General features: G+C 40.8%; 2 protein-coding genes across 4 annotated transcripts in view; one reads left to right on the top strand and one right to left on the bottom strand.

The window, feature by feature from the left end:
* Positions 1-19,541, top strand: part of senp3a (SUMO specific peptidase 3a) — a 67,520-nt gene that overhangs the window by 34,306 nt on the left and 13,673 nt on the right. For 2 of the 3 annotated variants that reach the window (XM_064980817.1, XM_064980816.1), the window contains exon 1: positions 18,967-19,114. The exons of the other annotated variant lie outside the window; for it this stretch is intronic. The gene's annotated coding sequence lies outside the window, so the exon portion shown is untranslated. Of the gene's footprint in view, positions 1-18,966; positions 19,115-19,541 lie in introns of those variants that run through there. 3 annotated transcript variants of the gene reach the window in all.
* On the bottom strand, positions 1,156-14,976 carry LOC135549339 (CTD nuclear envelope phosphatase 1A-like). The gene is made up of 8 exons (XM_064979337.1): positions 14,862-14,976; positions 14,453-14,684; positions 9,991-10,057; positions 6,496-6,626; positions 6,297-6,368; positions 3,860-3,970; positions 3,481-3,592; positions 1,156-1,412 (listed from the first exon to the last, which is right to left on the bottom strand). Exons 2-8 carry the CDS (start codon positions 14,555-14,557, stop codon positions 1,156-1,158), a joined length of 855 nt encoding a protein of 284 aa, XP_064835409.1. The 5' UTR covers positions 14,558-14,684; positions 14,862-14,976.

The raw sequence follows: 19,541 nt of genomic DNA, 5'->3' as shown, positions 1-19,541 counted from the left end.
TGACTTTGTTAACTAGTGACAACCGTCCCTGTTAGACCAGAGAAGCTTTGGTCCAGGGACCTGTATTATTGTAGCAGTAGTCACTTACAAGAAATTCTCCATTAAATAATAAAAGATTACTCTGAATTTAGATTGACATTCACCATGGAATACAGCAAGTTAAGCTCACAAAATAAGATAGTAATAGAATAATCTACATAAGACGATCATGATCTAAAAGTCAGTCAAATGTTTTTTTTTAAAGAGTATGATGCCTAGCATTTTATTGGAAACACTGATAGATGTGATTTTGAGTGACACAGAAACCCAACCAAGGCCTTAGCGTACATTGTTCAATGGGCTGGGATGTTGGGGTTACATTAAAGGAAATGTGATAATGTGTACATGGTTGAAAGTGAATGGGTGTAAATCAGGCTTTAAAAAGTATAAGGAAGAAAACGTGCTCATGAATAGAATGCTTGTTGAATAATCAATCAGAAAACCCATCTTTGCTCTGTGGATGGAGAAGTACGGTAAGTCTTCTCTATCAACTAAACGTTCAAGTAATTCAGTTATTTCTGTAAATCTCTGAATAGAACACAAGAGTAAAAAAATATTCTCAACAAAGGGAGAAAATAAGTAATTACTTAACCACCCTGTTGACCCCTCAGTAAAAATCCACATATCCCAATAATTGAGAAAGATATTGCCAACCTGGCCCGACCCAGCCCATCCCTAACCACTGAGTAAATATAGTTCTATTTCGGCTTGTTGATCAGTTATTCCTTAACTTTAACTCCAGGACCAAACTATTAAAAGTACCCTTACCTGAGAAGGTTGATGATAAAACAGAAAAGATTAACAGACATGTTGAGAGAGAATGATAGACTGGGTATAGTAGTGGAGAAAGAGTTGAGTTCTAGGGGCATAAACTATAATAAGATGGGATGGGAAATAAGAAATGACTGGTTTCTTTAGGTCTCATATCATCAATATTTCCAGTCAATAGTTAAAAAGAATACATAATTTATAAAAAAAAAAAAAAAAAAGTAGACACAAATTTATACAAACACTCGACATGAACTCCCAGAATCCAAGGACTAAAGGCAAGAGTTTCCATTCAGGGAAAAAAAAAAAGAAAAGAAACTTGCCCTCTCCACTTTGTTTTTATAATACCTAGCGCCCCCCCCCCCCTCCCCTCCCCCTCTGTATTTGTGGCCCCCAGTTTTTCTCCTCCCTCTTCTTAAAAAGGGTCACACCATGGAGATTGAGAGATGTGGGCAGAGCAGAGGAAGGGGTCGTGCAAATCAGGAGAAAGGGCATTCTAAAAAGAGAGGAAGTGGAGGTGCTGATACTAGCCCTGATGGACAAATCCCCATAGCCGATGCGGATGGAGTTTTCGACTGAGGACGGATCGGACATCTGAGGTGAACCTGAGATTGAGAGGAAGAGGGCAAGATAAAGAAACATTACTATGGAAAATCAACATACTAATAAGTTATGATGAGCGGTATCACTAATCTTGGCTGCTCATCACAGGTGTAACATCTTTGAGACATACCTAAGTGCGTCTAGCATGGGTAGCAGGTTAAGTAGAGCTGTGTCGCTTGGGTCGCTGAACCACGATTTGATGGGTATTGCATTGTCTGAGGCGAACACAAATGTTTGACAAGAGGGTACGGAGACAGGCCAGATCCATGACAGAACTGTTACAAGCCAATAGCCCCTTCTGTATAAGCAATCCAATGAAAATGGCACTTGGCATCTACCTGAACTTAGTTTGAAATACTAAATAGCCAAATATACTTGACATATAATCCCGTGTGAGTTGTACAGGTAACTGACAAAGTAAAAGGAAACACCAACATAAAGTGTCTTAATAGGGCGCGGGCCACCACGAGCCGCCAGAACAGCATCAATATGCCTTAGGATAGATTCTACAAGAGCCTGGAACTCTATTGGATGGATGTGATGCCATTCTTCCATGAGAAATTCCATCATTTGGTCTTTCGTTTATGGTGGTGGAAAACGCAGTCTCAGGTGCCGCTTATGGAGCGATTTCAGTGCCCTCAGAAATGATATGAATCCCATTTGGAATTTCCAAATATCAAACACAATTACCTCGTATCCCTGCACAACTCAGTTCTGGTACCCTTTGTATATACCAAAGCTATCGTTACTCATTGTGAATCAATTATTACTTTAATTACATGTTTTACTTTTCTATTATTTCTCTATTTTCTTTCTCTCTGCATTGTTGGAAGGGCCTGTAAATAAACATTTCACTTAGTCCACACCTGTTTACGAAGTATGCAACATAGGATTTGAAACTGAATTTAATGAATATTGTATTGTTTTAGAATGCAGTTTGAATATTCTAATCCAATATCTAAACAAAATGCACTATCGCCTAAACAAAATGCACTATCAATATAGCCGTCTACAATCTCACCATGTTCAAAGTGCCTCGCAGAGTGGAGTCTGACATTCGCAACGGCCAATGACCTAAAAGTCGTATTCCTATTAACTTCCAGTGTACCGAGTGGCTTTATTGCAATGCTACGTGATACCGGCTGAATTTCTGCCTGCTTGAACGGCAATAGCTCAGATACACATGAAATGGCCCTGGAAATCAATGGAACATCACTCAGTGATGCACAAAAACAGTATAACATTCAAAATGTGAAAATCGTTCCTTTAACTCAGGGACCGCGCCTTCTTTCAATATACTATATATCCCTCATTTACTCAAGTGTTTCCTTTATTTTGGCAGTTACCTGTACATGTAGTAGGGTTGGGCGGTATCCAGATTATCATACCGTTTCTGTTCCACACTGGGGTTTACGGTATTACCGGAAGTGCACACAAGAGGCGCCATTATTTTATTTAAAGATTTTTGGGGAAAAATAAATTAAACAATTTAGGCAACAGGGATCTTGATCGAGAAAGGTGATTGAACGTCTAGTCTGGGTACCAGTCTTTTTAGCTAACATTCCACTCCATGTCATTGTCAAAGAGACAAACGTTTCGGCAATCTCAACATTCAATATGCAGCTAGATGGACAGGTTTCGTCCGGACAAACAAAAAAATGGTTGCTTAACAACTGGATACCAACGTGTTTTGTGGAAGAAAAAAAAGGGATATAGTTCCAATATTTGGATAATCGTAATTGGATTATAGCTGTGAGGGTTATCGAATCATGATTAACTCCTCTGTTCTCCTCAAGCTCATTTAAGATGAATGTTCATATTTGAAGATTGCAGAAAGGCCAGTCTCTTTAGCAATGATAAGGTGTGGCAGGAGTGGAATGTTAGCTAAAGAGACTATTACTCAGACGAGAATGACTCTGCTGTAACCCTGAGCTGGATATAATTTCACATAAATCGCTATATGCAGGGGCGGAGCACACAGCCCCCGAGTGACTTATCTTTCTTAAATGGTATACGGTATATCGCCCAAGCCTATCATGTAGTCATTATAACATGGTAACAGCTGCTTACCAGGGTGGATGCGGTAGGCTCCAGGCGAGTTGTCTAGGATGACTATGCTAGATAGATCATTGTGCACCACAGAAAGATCTTTAACATAGCTACCCAGATCCAATGTACAGTGCTAAATAGAGAAATGAAAATTAGGAATAAAAGTGAGTTTTATATGTTGCAAAAGAGTGATAAGTCTAACTTTACATAGAGAGAACCTTTAAATAATGACAGAGACAATCAGGGCCGATTTCCTGGACACAGAATTTATATTGAAAGTGCTTTTTAGGGTAAGACGAGGCATAAATCTTTATCCGGGAAACCAGCCCTCAGAGTGTAAGACTGAGCAGAGTGCATAACTGTACACAGCTGAAGTGAACCTGTCAGTGGGTTTGTTTACCTGTCTGTAGTATCTTCGTTTAAGGATGTCTCTGTCTAGCTTGTCAGACACGGCTGAGCCATATATTTCCATACTGGCCGTGAAAACCACCAGCTCATACCACTGACTAACCTAAAAAAATAAATAAAAAAATAAAAAAGAAGAAGCTCAAAATACTTTTCAAATACATTTGTCATCATCACTGTTGTCCAATTGCCCCTACCTTGACTGACAGTCTCCCCTCATACCATCACCAAGCACCCTACCCTGTCCAATCACCCTCCAGCAGAGGCTTTAAATACACACCCCTTTCCCTAATCATTGTGGCGAGCGTGGTAAAACTGAGAAGACACTGTCATTGAGTTTTGAAGCATTCTACCTGACAAAGTTATGTTAGAATATTTCAGTTATGCTGTAAGAGCTTTGGTGGTGAACGCATTAGTGTTTCAGATGCCAAGCTTATGGTCATGTTGCAGCAGTGTGTAGGAGGGAGATTCCGAGATGTGAGAAGTGTGCAGGAGGGCATGGGACAAAGGAATGTGTAGTATCATTGAAAAAAAAATTATGGCGGTGCCCATGTTGCTGGGGATCAGAATTACCCGGTGCGAGAGAGACAAGTTGAGGCTGCCAGGGTCAGAGTAGAACAGAAGGTGTCATATGCTGAGGCAGTAAAGAGAGTAGAGCAGGGTTTCCCCAAAGTCGGTCCTCGGGGCCCCAAGGGGTGCACGTTTTGGTTTTTGCTCTAGCACTACACAGCAAATTCAAATAATCATCATGCTTTGATGATTTGAAATCAGCTGTGCAGGTGTTAGGGCAAATACCAAAACATGCACCCCTTGGGGTCCCAGGACCGAGTTTGGGAAACACTGGAGTAAAGGATGATGGGTCAAGGGTGAGTACCAGGCCTTGGGCAATACAAAGTGATATGAATTTCTGCTTCGGTAAGGTTGGATTCGTCACATTCATTGCCATGGTTATCAACTGTAGAAATAGAACGGAAATCACAGAAAACAGATGGTTGTGGTGGGAGCTGCAGAGAAGTACTGGGGGGAAGAGGTTTTACTGCAGAAGAGTTACAAGGTGTGTGGAACGAAAGAGTACTGTCCTCCCAGGCCACTGGCCTGGTGTAAGATCAGTTACAGTCAAAGTAGTGTAATGGGGTGGTGTTACCATTTTTAGGAAATAGTGTTACAAAACAGTGTACAAAACAACTGCTCTTTCCAAGACAGACTGACCAGGTGAAAGCTATGATCCCTTATTGATGTCACTTATTAAATCCACTTCAGATCAATGTTGCAGACAGGTACAGACAGATATTTAAGCCTTGAGACATGGATTGTTACCGTGTGCCATTCAGAGTGCGACTGGGCAAGACAAAATATTTAAGTGCGGGGTATGGTAGTAGGTGCCAAGCACACCAGTTTGAGTGCGTCAAGAACTGCAACGTTGCTGAGCTTTTCACTCAACAGTTTCCCATGTGTATCAAGAATGGTTCACCGCCCAAAGGACACCCAGCCAACTTGACAACTGAGGGAAGGAAGCATTGGACATCAACATGGGCCAGCATCCCTGTGGAATGCTTTTGACACCTTGTAGAGTCAATGCTCCGACAAATTAAGGCTGTTCTGAGGGCAAAAGTGATGCAACTCAATATATTAGGAAGGTGTTCCTAATGTTTGGTACACTCAGTGTAGGGTTAGTTAGTCCTTCTTATTTTTGTATCACAAAATGTAACGTGATCGACTACACTCCGGCACAGTAGGTGGCAGCATAAACAAACAAAATGTGCAACCGCCATGATATCAAAGAAAAAGCGTCAGCTCCAGACCTTACCAGTTTGCAAGTGTTTGTTACAACACACCTTTTCTCTTATAACCTTTCCTTTGCGTTTTGGATGTGTTTATTGATCACATAAGTTTTTATTTATTGATTTGTATTAGAATTTTATTGAGAACATTTACTGTTACTAATTTATATGTTTACCATAACTTTATTTTACCCATTGCTTAACTTTCACTACAGTGATATTCCTTTGAAATGTTATGAGGTTTATGAGTACATTTATATGCATTTGTTTTTCCATATATCAAATCACTCATGTATTTTTTTTCTTCCAGTTAACCATCCTTTCACCGTAATTTTACTAATATCCATTCATCCTTCAATATAATTTCATGATCTAAACTGCAATAATAAAACTGCCATCCTCCTCTCTGTATTTTAAATGGACACCACGACAATAGCCCCAACTCAAACGTCAAGATACAGTCTTTTATTCAAACCACAACTCTAACCAGTGTTTTTGGCACCAAGAAGCACCGCAGAGAGCATAAACAAGATGCGAACACAAAGTATTTAGCTGCTTGAAATCGTATATCCAAAGCTTAGTTGAATAATGTTCATACTTGCTACTATATTGTACTTATTTGGATGTTAACACAAAAGGCCCATCACTTACCACTTCTAAGAAGAAGTCCACATGCGGTCTTTTATGTACTAAAAACCTGACAGGATGTCTGTTGATCACCACCTTCATGGGAGAGAGAATATGAATAAAAGAGAACAGGTAAGGTTAAGCGTGCGAGTCAGTCTGGCGTGTGTTGACAAGGTGACAGCATGACGCGAATTAATCACACAGTGAACATATAGGCCAATACCTTTAGGATGAAGTCTGGTGGAGTGCCTGGTCTCACTTTGGGTCTCCCTTTGGGTCTAACCAACCTATCAGGGTGGGAGTGGATTAGGGTCTCGTCAAGGTCCAGCACCAGAATCTTCCTCTTGACTGCATCTGATGAGCAGGAGCCCAAGTCCAATCACAGTCAATACCACATGAAAGACTAAACAAGTAATCTCGTAATTTTTCAATTTCAAAGCCATAAATCTCTGGCCTCTAGCCTGGTCCCAGATCTGTTTGTTAAGTCATACTCATAACTCCTACCGTCAAAGCCTGGTCCAAGATCTGTTTGTTCTGTCATGGCAACCCTTACATTCAATGTCATGACAACGACAATAATAGTTTGGACATATTAATAGACATTTACAAGAACATGTTTCAGTACGATACAATATGCAAAAAAAAGATGCATTTATCAATAATGGCTGTTGATGCCGAAAAGGCTTTCAACTGTCTTGGCTTTTCCTATAAAAAAAAACTGCAATCCTTCAACTTTCCAGCTGAAATAAATGTAATAAAAATATTACAAATATCCTAAAGCAAAAATATACAAATAATACATTATCTGAAATTGCTTAAGGGGAACAAGACAGTGACGTATTCTCTCCCCTCCTGTTTGCACTGGCAATTACAGAAAGAATTAGACAGGACCCAAAACGTAACAGCTATCAGTATTGGTAAACATGAATATAATCTAAACTTATTTGCCGTTCTCCTGACATACCTGACCAATATTGAAAACTCAATGCCCCCCTTGTTAGAAATATTTTCAGAATAATTACATTTCAGGATATAAAATGTACATGTAAAAAACTGAAATAATGGCAACAGGTAAAATTTAAATAATAACTAGTGATCTACAGCAATCCTTTAAGTGGACCACAAAAAATACATAAGATGCTTAAGTGACAAAACAACAAATATAAAAAGATACCTTTATCCCATTACTCAACAATATGAAAACAGAATTCATTAAAATGTAACATTCTTCCCATGAATCTTATGGGTAAAATAAACCTCTTCAGAATGGCATGGCTCCCAAAATGTATATATTTTTTATTCTCGGTAATCCCAATTACCCCACCGAAGACATTCCTTTAAAAAGTATACTCTGCCATAAGTCTTTATATGGTTTTAACCTCTCAGACTTGGAATTGTATCAACTCGCCACCCAAGGCTTTTACTTGAGACATACAGTGCCTTGCGAAAGTATTCGGCCCCCTTAAGTTAATACTTTGTAGCACCACCTTTTGCTGCGATTACAGCTGTAAGTCGCTTGGGGTATGTCTCTATCGGTTTTGCACATCGAGAGACTGAAATTTTTTCCCATTCCTCCTTGCAAAACAGCTCGAGCTCAGTGAGGTTGGATGGAGCGCATTTGTGAACAGCAGTTCAGTTCTTTCCACAGATTCTGGACTGGATTCAGGTCTGGACTTTGACTTGGCCATTCTAACACCTGGATATGTTTATTTCTGAACCATTCCATTGTAGATTTTGCTTTATGTTTTGGATCATTGTCTTGTTGGAAGACAAATCTCCGTCCCAGTCTCAGGTCTTTTGCAGACTCCATCAGGTTCTTCCAGAATGGTCCTGTATTTGGCTCCATCCATCTTCCCATCAATTTTAACCATCTTCCCTGTCCCTGCTGAAGAAAAGCAGGCCCAAACCATGATGCTGCCACCACCATGTTTGACAGTGGGTATGGTGTGTTCAGCGTGATGAGCTGTGTTGCTTTTACGCCAAACATAACGTTTTGCATTGTTGCCAAAAAGTTCAATTTTGGTTTCATCTGACCAGAGCACCTTCTTCCACATGTTTGGTGTGTCTCCCAGGTGGCTTGTGGCAAACTTTAAACAACACTTTTTATGGATATCTTTAAGAAATGGCTTTCTTCTTGCCACTCTTCCATAAAGGCCAGATTTGTGCAATATACGACTGATTGTTGTCCTATGGACAGAGTCTCCCACCTCAGCTGTAGATCTCTGCAGTTCATCCAGAGTGATCATGGGCCTCTTGGCTGCATCTCTGATCAGTCTTCTCCTTGTATGAGCTGAAAGTTTAGAGGGACGGCCAGGTCTTGGTAGATTTGCAGTGGTCTGATACTCCTTCCATTTCAATATTATCGCTTGCACAGTGCTCCTTGGGATGTTTAAAGCTTGGGAAATATTTTTGTATCCAAATCCGGCTTTAAACCTCTTCACAACAGTATCTCGGACCTGCCTGGTGTGTTCCTTGTTCTTCATGATGCTCTCTGCGCTTTTAATGGACCTCTGAGACTATCACAGTGCAGGTGCATTTATACGGAGACTTGATTACACACAGGTGGATTGTATTTATCATCATTAGTCATTTAGGTCAACATTGGATCATTCAGAGATCCTCACTGAACTTCTGGAGAGAGTTTGCTGCACTGAAAGTAAAGGGGCTGAATAATTTTGCACACCCAATTTTTCAGTTTTTGATTTGTTAAAAAAGTTTGAAATATCCAATAAATGTCGCTCCACTTCATGAATGTGTCCCACTTGATGATTCTTCACAAAAATATACAGTTTTATATCTTTATGTTTGAAGCCTGAAATGTGACAAAAGGTCACAAAGTTCAAGGTGGCCGAATACTTTCGCAAGGCACTGTATGTTTGAATGCACTATAGGCCTCCCGAGAGGCGGAGCGGTCTAAGATACTGCATCGCAATGCTTGATGCGTCACTACAGCCCCGGGTTCGATTACAGGTTCTGTCACAGCCGGCCGTGACCAAGAGATCCATGAGGCTGCGCATAATTGTCTCAGTGTCATCCGGGTTAGGGGAGGCTTTGGCTGGCCGGGATTTCCTTGTCCCATCGCGCTCTAAGGAATCCTTGTGGCAGGTGTTTCGTCTGACACATTGGTGTAGCTGGCTTCCGGGTTAGCTGGCAGTGCAGCTTGGCAGGGTCATGTTCTGGAGGATGCATGGTTCTCAACATTCGCCTCTCCCGAGTCCATAGGGGAGTTGCAGCGATGGAACAAGACTAACTACCAATTGGATATCATGAAATTGGGGAGAAAACGGGGTAAATATATATTTTTATCAAAACAATTTTAATGCACTAAAAAGGAACAATGGTTACAAACTGAAGATGGGTTGGACGATACTCATCATTTACTTTGGTATAAAAACTTCTTTTTTTTTTACATAACTGGAAAACAACCAATCCCCCATCGTTAAGACAAGGGAAAAATAATATGCTTCATTATCTAAATATTGTCAGATGTGGGCGACAGAGGAACAAAATGGTGCAATTTGAGGACGTGGCAGAGAGTAGTGCAGGCACTGGAGATAGGGGTGAGAACAAGTTGGTCTGGGCAGGTGTGATGTTTGTGTGTCTGTATGTTGGCTTTTGTATGTTTTGTACTGTAAAAAAAGCAAAGGCAGCAGTAACAGATCTGGGACAAGATTAAGACCCTTTGACCTTTTTGACGCTATAGTGACAGGATACTTACTGAGTCTGTTTCTGGACACAGGCAACAGAGGTAGTGTGTCATAACGCACCGTTTGGTACTGGATTATCTGCAGAGGTAGAGATGATTAACTGTCACAATTGATCAACTGAAATGTCAAATTACCAAAACTAATCTCAAAATATTTTGCGATAAACAATAGGCAGTTTGTTAAATACATTGTGGCGAAATACCAGGGTGCTGGAGTATTTTAAAATATATTTGTCGATTACACACATTGTTTTGCTCTCTATTCACTTGGAACTAAGCCTAGATCAGTTGTGTGAACTGAACAACCCTCTGATGGGTTCCAGACAGATGTCTATATAGAAGTTATTTCTGTAGGTGTCAGTGTATACTGACAGTCAGATAGTTGTGGGTACAGTACTAGTGATGCGCAGGTTGACTCAACCCGCAGTCCCCACAGGTTGGGTGCGGCAGGTTTTAGGGTCATGAAATATTGTGTGGATGAAGGGCGGGTGGGTGGCAGGCGGATTGAATAGAGAGAAAATAATGCATACAAAATGCCTACATGTATAATTCTTGTACCAGTTGTATCTATAGGTGACATGGAAGTTTCTCTCATTATTTTTTATCTGGCGTTAGTGCATAGCCTTAGCCGAAGCTTTAGTGCCTAACTAGCACGCCAAATACACGCCAATCGCCAAAATAATGGTCACAAAATGGGGACTTCAAAATGGCACATCAAGGGAACTGAACTGTTCCAGCCTAGTCTCATAAACTAGACGTATCATAGTAAATGTAAATCCTGGACTCAAATTAGTAAGATGTGTTACATTTGGTATGGTTACATAAGACAGGTTACTTAAGGCAAAAACAAAAAGTAGGGTGATTGGTCAAGGTGGATGGGTGGACGTATAACTCGAACGTCTAGAAACCCGAAGGTTGTGTGTTCAAATCTCATCATGGACAACTTTAGCATTTTCGCTCATTAAGAACTTTGCAACTACTTACTACTTTTTAGCAACTACTTAGCATGTTAGCTAAACCTTCAGCCTAACTCCTAACCTTAACCCCTAGCTAGAATTAGCTATGTCACTAACGTTAGCAAAAACAAACTGGAATTCGTAACATATTGTACGAATTACAATTGGTAACATACACAAAAGTATGTGGACACTCCAAATTAGTGGATTCTGCCATTTCAGCCACACACATTGCTGACAGGTGTATAAAATTGAGCACACAGCCATGCAATCTTCAAAGACAACCATTGGCAGTAGAACAACCTTACTGAAGAGCTCAGTGACTTTCAACGTGGCACTGTCATTGGATGCCACCTTTCCAAGTCAGTTCGTCACATTTCTGCCCTGCTAGAGCTGCCCCGGTCAACTTTATGTGCTGTTGTTGTGAAGTGGAAACGTCTAAGAGCAACAACGGCTCAACCGTGAAATGGTAGGCCACACAAGCTAACAGAACAGGACTTCCAACTGCTGAATTGTGTAGTGCATAAAAATTGTCTGTCCTCAGTTGCAACACTCACTACCAAGTTCCAAACCGCCTCTGAAAGCAACGTCAGCAAAATAACTTAGTCTGGAACTTCATGAAATGGATTTCCATGGCCAAGTAGCCTAAAATCACTATATGCAATGCGAAGCATCGGCTGGAGTGGTGTAAAGCTTACCGCCATTGGACTCTGGAGCAGTGGAAACGCGTTCTCTGGAGTGATGAATCACGCTCCTCATCTGGCAGTCCGATGGACTAATCTGGGTTTGGCGGATGCCAAGAGAACGCTACCTGCCCCAATACATATTTTCAATTGTAAAGATTGGTGGAAAAGGAATATTGGTCTGGGGCTGTTTTTCCATGGTTGGGGCTAGGCCCCTTAGTTCCAGTGAAGGGAAATCTTAATGTTAAATAATACAATGACATTCTAGACAATTTTGTGCTTCCAACTTTGTGACAACAATTTGGGGAAGGCCCTTTCCTGTTTCAGCATGACAATGCCCCATGCACAAATGAGGTCCATACAGAAATGGTTTGTCGAGATGGGATTGGAAGAACTTGACTGGCCTGCACAGAGCCCGGACCTTAACCCCGTCGAATACCTTGGGGATGAATTGGAACGCCGACTGCGAGCAAGGCCTAATTGCCCAACATCTCTACCCGACCTCACGAATGCTCGTGGCTGAATGGAAGCAAGTCCCTGCAGCAATACTCCAATATCAAGTGAAAAGCCTTCCCAGAAGAGTTGGGGCTGTTATAGCAGCAAACGCCATATTAATGCCCATGATTTTGGGAATTGGCTGTTCGACAAGCAGGTGTCCACATACATTTGCTCACCTAGTGTATCATACAAAATGGATGATGGACATCCACAAATGAATAAATACCATACGAAATGTAACATATTATACAAATTTGAGTGTCCCGGATTAATATTACCTCAGTTCAGATTGACTGTTCAGATGGGTAAAATGGAATAGTAGCCTAACTGAAATCTGGACACTGACTGTAGGTTTATAACCTCTCATATAGCCTACTACAATATGAGCTCCGGCAGAATTAAGGATTTCTTACAGTAAAATTATACACCAAATGTAAGTTGTCTGGGAAACAATAGGGGAAAAATATTATTTCATTCTTTCAGCATCTTGAGAGAATGAATGCACGGTGACAAAACGGATGGCACTGTGATAGACTGCGTCCAATTTGTTGAGTAGAGTGTTGGAGGCTATTTTGTAAATGACATTGCCGAAATCAGGGATCGGTAGGATGGTCAGTTTTACGAGGGTGTGTTTGGCAGCACGAGTGAAGGATGCTTTGTTGTGAAATAGGAAGCCGATTCTAGATTTAATTTTGGATTGGAGATGCTTAATGTGAGTCTGGAAGGAGAGTCTGGTTTACAGTCTAACCAGACACCTAAGTATTTGTAGTTGTCCACATATTCTAAGTCAGAACCGTCCAGTGTAGTGATGCTGGACGGGCGGGCAGATGCGGGCAGTGATTGGTTGAAGAGCATGCATTTAGTTTTACTTGCATGTAAGAGCAATTTGAGGCCACGGAAGGAGAGTTGTATGGCATTGAAGCTCATTTGGAGGTTTGTTAACACAGTGTCCAAAGAAGGGCCAGATGTACACAGAATGGTGTCGTCTGCGTAGAGGTGGATCAGAGAATCACCAGCAGCAAGAGTGACATCCTTAATGTATACAGAGAAGAGAGTCAACCCGAGAATTGAACCCTGTGGCACCCCCAGAGACTGCCTAGGGGTCCGGAAAACAGGCCCTCTGATTTGACACACTGAACTCTATCAGAGAAGTAGTTGGTGAACCAGGCGAGGCAGTCATTTGAGAAACCAAGGCTATTGAGTCTGCCGATAAGAATGCAGTGATTTACAAGTGTTGAAAGCCTTGGCCAGGTTGACTAAGACGGCTGCACAGTATTGTCTTTTATCGATGGCGGTTAAGATATCGTTTAGGACCTTGAGCGTGGCTGAGGTGCACCCATGACCAGCTCTGAAACCAGATTGAATAGCGGAAAAGGTATGGTGGGATTCGAAATGGTCGGTTTGTTAACTTGGCTTTCGAAGACCTTAGAAAGGCAGGGTAGGATAGATATAAGTCTGTAGCAGTTTGGGTCTAGAGTGTCTCCCCCTTTGAAAAGGGGATGACCGTGGCAAATTTCCAATCTTTGGGAATCTCAGACAATACGAAAGAGGTTGAACAGACTAGTAATAGGGGTTGCAACAATTGTTATTTTCTACTCATCTATTTTTTTAACTTTACTTCTTAAAGCACTGTTGGTTAAGGGCTTGTAAGTAAACATTTCACTGTAAGGTCTACACCTGTTGTATTGAGCGCATGTAACATAAAATTGTCAACTGCACGTTCCCTCAACTTGGGACATCTGTGGAATTGTGTGGTGTGAAAACTGCATATTTTGGAGAGGCTATTTGTCCCCAGCACAAGGTGCACCTGTGTAATGGTCAGGCGGTTTAATCAACTTCTTAATATCCCACACTTGTTAGGTGGATGGATTATCTTGGCATGGGAGAAATGCTTACGAACAGGGTTGTATACAAATTTGAGCACAAATTGAGAGAAATAAGCTTTTTGTGTGTATGGAAAATTTCAGAGACATTGTATTTAAACTCATTAAACAATTTAAATGTTGCGTTTCGTTACGTGTGTAGTAGCACATGTTAAGACAACCCGTATTGATTATACCTGTTTGACAGTTTTCCTCGAGGTCTTTGAAATGTTACCAAGATTTAATTTGGAATCAAATAGCACAGTGAAGTACCATTCAGAGCTTTTAATAGATATTTTGGCGTGTGTGTGAGTTTCCGATTAACCGCGTCTGTCAAGAGCATTGGCAAATCCAAATGGGCCGTGTGAATATTAGTTAATCCAGCTTCCAATATCACTTATCCAAGTGATATTAATTAGGAGAAATACTTTAGTAGGGGCCAATATTATTACACTTTTAGTTCTAGAAAACTCACCGTCCGTAAATGCTTCCTGAGTATGTACAGAATAAACCCCCATATTCTAGATGTAACTCCGACGAAAGTGTGAATGCCAAGTAAGCGGTGACGGGTCTTCAGCATGGTACAACCCGAGCGACTCCAGTTGAGTCGGGACCCCAGCCTCTTCCCTCCCGAAACTGCAGGTCGAGTAGACACTGGCCAATGGCAATCGTGGGCTCAGTTCAAATCTCACTTTCGCCACACTCCACTGAAAATGAATGAAAACATAAAACGTAAAAAGTAGCTTACAACGCAAAACCGTCATTAAATACGAAAGCGAGGAATCCAGACGAATAACATTCACTGGTTCTCGGTCACTACCAAGCTAGACTTTCACTAAGTGTGAAAAGACGTCTTTATGAAATGCAAACAATGCCCTTCTAACCTTGCTTAGTTTCGTTGATAAATAAGTTGGTTTACGAAATATGGCAAAGGTCCCAACTAAACGCCGTCAACGCAACTTTCAAAGAAATCAGGAATTGGACAGTGCCGCCATAAGTGTCTCACAGTCACTTCCGTAGAGAAAAACATGCGCTCCTTTCAAATACTTTCCTCCCGCGAAATAGTCACACATACAGGCCACAGGCATTGACCTCAGTATGGTTAAGACCAGCATTGACCAACAGGCAGGTCATTAGAAATACACTACTGCATTGTAATATACTGTAATCTATTATGAAGCGCAATCAATGACCGTGGTGGATAAAATAATGCCAGACAGAACTATTTTGTTACACCCAGTCCAGACAACAGCTAGGCGAGGAATCCAGAACGGCTCCAGTCTAGACGGCTCCAGTCTAGACAAACGTCTGCAGTGTAAATTGGGACCATAAAATTAGGAATTAGAATACTAGAATGGCCATGAACCTTACTAAGATTGTCCAAATGTCAGCCACGTTGGCCAGGGAGTTGGTCTTACCTGTGATTAAATGTTTTCCACACACATATTGGACACCAGGTCCCCACATTTCCTACACCAAATTCACTGATGATAAAACTTAGACAAGTTGTAAATGCAACAAGTACTCATATGTTATTATATAATAACACTAACAGCTTTCCAAGAAAACAAAATCTGAGACATTTATGGTCTGTTTGCATATATGCAAAAACTCTGGGCAGCCATTTGATTAGCTGTTCAGGAGTCTTATGGCTTGGTGGTAGAAGCTGTTAAGAAGCCTTTGGAACTAGACTTGGCGCTCCGTTACCGCTTGCTGTGCGGTAGCAGAGAGAACAGTCTATGACTTGGGTGGCTGGAGTCTTTAACAAGTTTTAAGGCCTTCCTCTGACACTGCCTGGAATAGAAATTCTGGATGGCAGGAAGCTTGGCCCCAGTGGGCAGGGGTGCAGTGATGGGTGGGCTTGGAAGGGCATAGGCCCACCCACTGGGTGAGCCAGGCCCAGCCAATCAGAATGAGTTTTCTCCCACAAATAAAAATGCTATATTACAGACATAAATACATCTGTTCCATCAGCTGTACGGGTGGATCAAAAAAGGTGAAGAAGTCCGATGTGGTCTGTGGTTGTAAGAACGGTTGGACATACTGCCAAATTCCCTAAAATGACGTTGGAGGTGGCTTATGGTAGAGAAATTAACATTCAATTCTCTGGCATCAGCTCTGGTGGACAGTCCTGCAGTCAGTATGCCAATTGTATATGCAAAACACATTTTAAAGTGGAATTTGAATGTCCCCAGCACAAGGTGCACCTGTGTAATGATCATGCACCTTTTTTTTAATTTTTGCCTAAAATGACATACCCAAATCTAGCTGCCTGTAGCTCAGGACCTGAAGCAAGGATATGCATATTCTTGATACCATTTGAAAATAAACACTTTGAAGTTTGTGGAAATGTGAAATTAATGTAGGAAAAGAACACATTAGATCTGGTAAAAGATAATACAAAGAAAAAAGAAAAAACAATTATATTTCTTTTGTACCGATCATCTTAGAAATACATTTGAAAGGCCATAATGTATTATTCCAGCCCAAGCACAATTTAGACTTTGGCCACTAGATTGCAGCAGTGTGTCAGGAGTCAATGTAAGACCCAGATGCAGACATGTCGAATTGACAATGGTTTAATATTCCAACAGGGGCTGGCATTAGACAGGTCAAAGCAGGCATGGGTAGTAAACCAGAGATGGGGCAACGGTACCGGACTGGAGCTCTGTCAGAGTGACCATCGGGTTCCAGAAGGGTTTTGGTTCACGGCACTTTTGATTTTTTTTATTTATTTCACCTTTATTTAACCAGGTAGGCTAGTTGAGAACAAGTTCTCATTTGCAACAGCGACCTGGCCAAGATAAAGCATAGCAGTGTGAACAGACAACACAGAGTTACACAGGGAGTAAACAATTAACAAGTCAATAACACAGTAGAAAAAAAGAGTCTATATACATTGTGTGCAAAAGGCATAAGGGGGTAGGTGAATAATTACAATTAACACTGGAGTGATAAATGATCAGATGGTCATGTACAGGTAAAGATATTGGTGTGCAAAAGAGCAGAAAAGTAAATAAATAAAAACAGTATGGGGATGAGGTAGGTAAAATTGGGTGGGCTATTTACCGATTGACTATGTACAGCTGCAGCGATCGGTTAGCTGCTCAGATAGCAGATGTTTGAAATTGATGAGGAAGATAAAAGTCTCCAACTTCAGCGATTTTTGCAATTCGTTCCAGTCACAGGCAGCAGAGAACTGGAACGAAAGGCAGCCAAATGAGGTGTTGGCTTTAGGGATGACTGACCAAGGCCCTTCTCCCCCGATTGCTTAATTTGGCTGTGAGGCTGTTAGTAGATAGGTAGATTCTCGATGGTTCTAAACTTCTTCAATTTAAGAATGATGGAGGCCACTGTGTTTTTGGGGACCTTCAATTCTGCAGAAATGTTTTTTTTACCCTTCCCCAGATCTGTGCCTCGTCACAATCCTGGCTCGGAGCTCTATCGACAATTCCTTTGACCTCATGGCTTGGCTTTTGCTCTGACATGCACTGCCAACTGTGGGTCCTTATATAGACATGTGTGTGCCTTTCCAAATCATGTCCAATCAATTTGTACAAACATATCAAGGAGGATCAATGGAAACAGGATGCACCTGAGCTCAATTTCGAGTTTCATAACAAAGGGTCTGAATACTTATGTAAATAAGGTATTTCTGTTTTTTATTTTAAATAAATGTTTAACAATTTCTAAAAAAAACATTTTTGCTTTATCATTATGGGGTAATGAGTGTAGATTGATGAGACATTTTTTTATATATATAAGGCTGTAATGTAACAAAATGTGGAAAAAGTCAAAGGGTCTGAATATTTTCCGAATGCACTGTAGATAGTAAGCTCACATTAACTAGCTAGCTAGCTAATTTCGCTGGTTCATTGTACTTACTGTCTGACAGAGCCATAGACCGTTTTGCCAACATTGAAGAGAGGTGGATGGCATTACTGTTCAACTTGTCAACAAGGAAGGTGAGTCGACATTTTAGTTCTACTTGCGCACGCCAACAAACACACACACACACACACACACACACACACACACACACACACACACACACAGAAATCAGTACCATGGACAGTCATATGATATTTAGCAACGTTGATTGGACTAAATTGTTTTTAGTATCTTTAAGTTAGTTTTCGGTATATTAAACGAAGCAAATATAGCCTTTTTTATTTGATGTTTAAATGTTTAAGTTGAAAAGTACTGGAATAGCGCAGGCAGTGCTCCTATTGACTTTGTGCTGACTTGCGGTAACTACGCGGTTCTAAATCAGTAGTTGTTTAGTAAACTTTTGAAAACATTAACTTGCTTGACCATGCTACAGGTGATATAACTGTTTCTATGCAATATTTGCTTTGTGGACTTCACCGGACTGATGTTGCTTTTCGATTTTGTGATTAAACAAATTAATGTGTAGTTAAATTTATTCCACCACTGTGTGACTGTTGTCTTTTAGTTGGCACAGCCTTATTTTATATCAAGGTGTCGTATGAACAAATGGGTTATAGAGCAAACAATGCAATTATCACACCATAGGTTGTAATATGTATTTTTTACTGGCTTGGCTTCCTGAGTGATTTTACACACCTACCGCTACTACCATACCATAATCCCACCATGGGGACCTCTGCTCACAACATTGACAAACCGCTCACCCACAGGACGCCATACACGTGGTTCTCCGGTTTGATATACTACCAAATTCTTATGGTAGAGAAATTAACATGAAATTCTCTGTCAACAGCTCTGGTGGACATTCCTGCAGTCAGCATGTCAATTGCACACTCCCTCAAAACGTTGGAATTGTGTTGTGTGATACATATCTTTTAGAAATACTTTAAATTATTCTTTGTGTGATAACTAGTATAAAATATCGACAATTGTGTACATTTTTGTCCTAAATATTAATTCACAAAGTATACCTCATGGGACACTTATTCTGGAGGATTCCAAACATCCGTGACCCGGAAGTACTTAGTTATTGTTGTCTGTTTCACAGTGGCATAAGCAAGCGCCAGTTTTCATTGAATGGGAAAGCGTTTATCGTTTATTCGGTGTATTCAATTCAAATAACGGAAATACGCACAAAATGGACAATTGACAGTAATCGCTTTCGGAGAAACACTAGATCTAAACGGTAAGTAGTTGTTTTCTCCCTCAGTCATCCAACCGACACCTCTCTTGAGAATCCAATTTTATGTGATCTGCGCGCGCTTCATATGAAAGACAATTTGGCCAGCAAGATACTTCTCCTCTGACCTCCTATCCGGTTGGGTGAAGTATCGTGTGTTTCATTTTATTTTCACTTATCACAACGAAGGTTCTTATTCACGACATACATTTAGCGAATCCCAGTTTGCTATAAACATTTGCCGAAACTAAACTAAGCACTAATATTTCAGTAATCCGTACCATGGCCTCCCGTGATAAATAAACACTTAACCCATTTAATCTCATCGGTCACAATAGCTAAAACATTTACACTTTACAGAGTCAAGAGAAGTTAAAGTTGTACTTATTAACAAATAAGTTATATATTATGCATTATTAAGGTGTCAAGTAGG

Source organism: Oncorhynchus masou, chromosome 12 (genome assembly GCF_036934945.1).
Source record: "Oncorhynchus masou masou isolate Uvic2021 chromosome 12, UVic_Omas_1.1, whole genome shotgun sequence".
Classification (NCBI taxonomy): Eukaryota; Metazoa; Chordata; class Actinopteri; order Salmoniformes; family Salmonidae; genus Oncorhynchus; species Oncorhynchus masou.
This window is presented reverse-complemented; position numbering and strand designations above follow the sequence as displayed.

Excerpts from the sequence above, each read along its gene's own strand:
- LOC135549339 (XM_064979337.1), bottom strand. The coding sequence starts at position 14,557 with ATGCTGAAGACCCGTCACCGCTTACTTGGCATTCACACTTTCGTCGGA. Across the intron at positions 6,627-9,990 it reads TGTGTCCAGAAACAGACTCA|ATGCAGTCAAGAGGAAGATT; the intron begins GTAAGTATCCTG and ends CCTGCTCATCAG. Across the intron at positions 3,593-3,859 it reads AACGAAGATACTACAGACAG|CACTGTACATTGGATCTGGG; the intron begins GTAAACAAACCC and ends TTCTCTATTTAG.